The sequence below is a fragment of the Pteropus vampyrus genome, unplaced genomic scaffold (assembly GCF_000151845.1).
Source record: "Pteropus vampyrus isolate Shadow unplaced genomic scaffold, Pvam_2.0 Scaffold80, whole genome shotgun sequence".
Lineage (NCBI taxonomy): Eukaryota > Metazoa > Chordata > Mammalia > Chiroptera > Pteropodidae > Pteropus > Pteropus vampyrus.
Window position 1 is genome coordinate 1,097,789 of NW_011888861.1, and position 3,080 is coordinate 1,100,868.

Consider the following 3,080-nt stretch of genomic DNA (forward strand, 5'->3'; position numbering starts at 1 on the left):
CAAATCCTTTCCTTTTAAAAATCAAACAGACCACGTTATACACACAGTTGACTATTTACAAAGCACCCAATTAAATCCTACTTAATTCTCTCTCACTCTAAAAATTCTATCTAACTGGCGTGTGAAGTACTGATCACATTAAATTCATAATGTTCACAAGCCCTGATAGTACTATTTAACCTAGAAAATATTACCTTCTTTAGAGAGAAGAGAAAGTCTTAAAACATAAGTATAAAGTTTTGAAGAAATGAGGCCAGAAATCACAGTACAAGACAGATAAATCTACTTTAATATTCACATGTAAAAGTTACACATCACAAGAAGTTAGACAGTAGTTTACCGGTAACTAACATAGCTATAGTGAAAATCATTTTTATAAAAAAATAATCTAGATGCGGTCATCAGAATTTTTGGTCTACTTAAGTTAATGTTTGAAGATCGACTTTTATCCCTGCTTGAAGGATTTGCCATTATGCCTTTTCATTTTTTTTTTTTTTCTCTCACTGTTGCCTATTAATATTCTTTGGAGGAAAGAAAGCAGAAAGTGTTCATTTCCAGGAGATTGTCCTTTGGTAGCAAGCAGAGAACATTTTTCATTTCTATGATTTAAATAATCTGTACAAACATGAAACTTTAGTGACATTAAGCTTTAGTGTAAAATGAAGAATGATGAGCATTTTTTCACTTTGATGAGACAGATTTCATAAACTCCTTAAAGATCTAAGCATTTCTCCATCTTATATTCAAAATCATTCAGAATCCATTTTGACCTCAATTTAAAAACAAACACTTACTCTTTATATATTACACTATCAAACCCTGTACTTAAAAACTGATAAAGTATATTTCCAAGTGTATGCTTCAAATACAAAGATTTCAATCCAAGTTAAAGAAAAGACATTTGAATGGACTCAGGGCAAGTTTATTTTGTGATTAAACATTTCATGCAGTCATGCAGGACCACTAGCTATAACTGTTACTTCCGATTCTACACGATACTGCGTAAAACAAAAACAAATTAAAAGCCAGGCCAAACAGAAAAGACATTCAAAATATCAAGAGCTCTGCAATTGAGCCAAAAAATAATTTTCCAAAAGAAATATTCCCATAGATTAAAAAAACACACACATAATATTTACAAAAAAATATTTAATTAAAAATATCTTATAATTACAGTCGTCTATTAAAGCATATACTTTCTCACACTTATAGAACATCTCTATATATACATGGTATGAAATGTCACTCAGTTATCTATACAATATGTAACATTCTTGCAGAGAAAAGAAAGTTCCCTGCCCCGTTGTAATCATCTATTTTAAACAATAGATGTAAAGAAAAAAAAATATCTACAATGCTCTGGTATATTAGTAAAGCTTCAACAAAAACTGAGCTCCTTGGTCACAAGTAGGCTTCTAAAGTCGGATTTACTCTTGACCTTCTATTTATCAGTCCTGTTACACTTAAGCTTAAAAGTTAAACTGCACCTCCAAAAACACAGAAATGTACAATTCACAGCGGTTATAAATCAAGACACAAAAGAGAATACGGATGTAGAATGTTTATGAACGTGCAAGAAAAAAAAAAAAACGGGATGAAAGTTTTTTCTTTCCTCTCTCTCTCTCTTGGAATGATGGATGAAAACGTTTCTAGGATTTGTTGATGTTTTCTCCTTTTCCTCCAGTGCCTTTTTTTCCTCTAACTTCTGCTCTTCCCCCTCCCTCTCTAGTCTCCTGGCTCGGGCTCAGGCGGCCGCACACCTGTGGAAGAGGAATGAATAGAGGGGGTGTGGGAACCTTGCCGCTGCAGACTAACTGGCGCCACCGACCAAACTCAAGACATGCTTGATCAACAACCCAAAACAAACCACCAGGTCAGACAACACCCGCGCAGCCTGCGGCCGGCCAAGGACCCAGCAGGCAGCTGCGGGCCCCCCGGGAAGCCCAGGGAGGGGACCCACTCCTGGGCCCAGCCCGCGTCCTCATTAGTGGGTGTTAGACTACGCGGGGAGACATCGGGCCGTTTCCACGCCCTCAACTGGAGGAAGGCAGTTAGAGCCCTCAGGTCACCGGGGAGGCACAGGGATGGCGGGGACAGGAGCTGATCTGTATCCATTTAGAGTGAAACCCCAGTTAACTAAAGCGAAGTACGGGTTCAAGTGCTAACTGGGTGAGAGGAGGGGTGTCCGGCTCCTTGGTAGTTTGCCCTCAGAAATGGTGGGGGCAAAGAACACTGCGGTGCCTGGCACCGGAAGCCCCGGAGGAACAGCGTCTCCGGTGATCGGCTGCTCCAGCAGGGAAAGGCGCGCTCACCTGGACAGCGCGGCTCAGCGGCACAGAATGCTGTCGCCTTGCTTGTTCACGGCGCCGGCCTGGAACAGCAAGGGAACACCAAGGGAAAGGTTAACATACACAAACACCGCACTCGTCACGGTCCTGGATTCGTTCTTCGAAACCGGGCTGATGCGCGGATGCCCCCACCCCAGCCTACAGCCCTGAGGACCCCTCCACTCCTCGGGCACAGACTGGACTTGACAGCCCAGGCTGCGCCCAGCCCCAGTGCCGCCCCGTGCTTTGACCCGAACCCGCGCTCATTGCGCCCAGCCTGACGCTGGCGGCTCCATGAGCCGGGAGAAGGGGTGTGTGTGAATCGGGGCGGGAGGGGGGGTGCTGTCATTCTCGATCACCCCGGTTTCAAGGAAGGAGAGCCCTCGCAGCCGGCCACCCCGCCACCGCCCTCCTGGATCCCTGCGGCGTCCGCCCCGGCCGGCACCCGGCCTCTCACCGGGTCCGTGTTGAGCGCCGTGAGCGGGGTCCGCGGCGGCGCGGCTGGACAGGTCCCGGCCGGGTGGTGCTGTGGCGCCGGCGGGGGCGGCTGCCTCAGCAGAGCCGGGTGCGTCTCCAGCGCCAGCTGCAGGTCCAGGATGTAGTCGATAACGTGCTGCAGGATCTCCACTTTGCTGACTTTCTTGTTGGGCGGGATGGTGGGCACCAGCCTTCGCAGGCGGCTGTAACAGTCGTTCATATCGCACTGCAGGCACAGCGCCGGCTCGTCGGCCGCCGCCTCGGCCGCCTTGCAGC

The 3,080-nt window shown here is 46.4% G+C and overlaps 1 protein-coding gene across 1 annotated transcript; it reads right to left on the reverse strand.

The window, feature by feature from the left end:
- Window positions 1-260: 260 nt before the first annotated feature.
- On the reverse strand, window positions 261-3,074 carry ID4 (inhibitor of DNA binding 4, HLH protein). The gene is made up of 3 exons (XM_023532252.1): window positions 2,785-3,074; window positions 2,313-2,371; window positions 261-1,760 (listed from the first exon to the last, which is right to left on the reverse strand). The coding sequence occupies exons 1-2, from the start codon at window positions 3,022-3,024 to the stop codon at window positions 2,327-2,329; spliced, it is 285 nt and encodes a 94-aa protein (XP_023388020.1). The 5' UTR covers window positions 3,025-3,074; the 3' UTR covers window positions 261-1,760; window positions 2,313-2,326.
- Window positions 3,075-3,080: the final 6 nt, after the last annotated feature.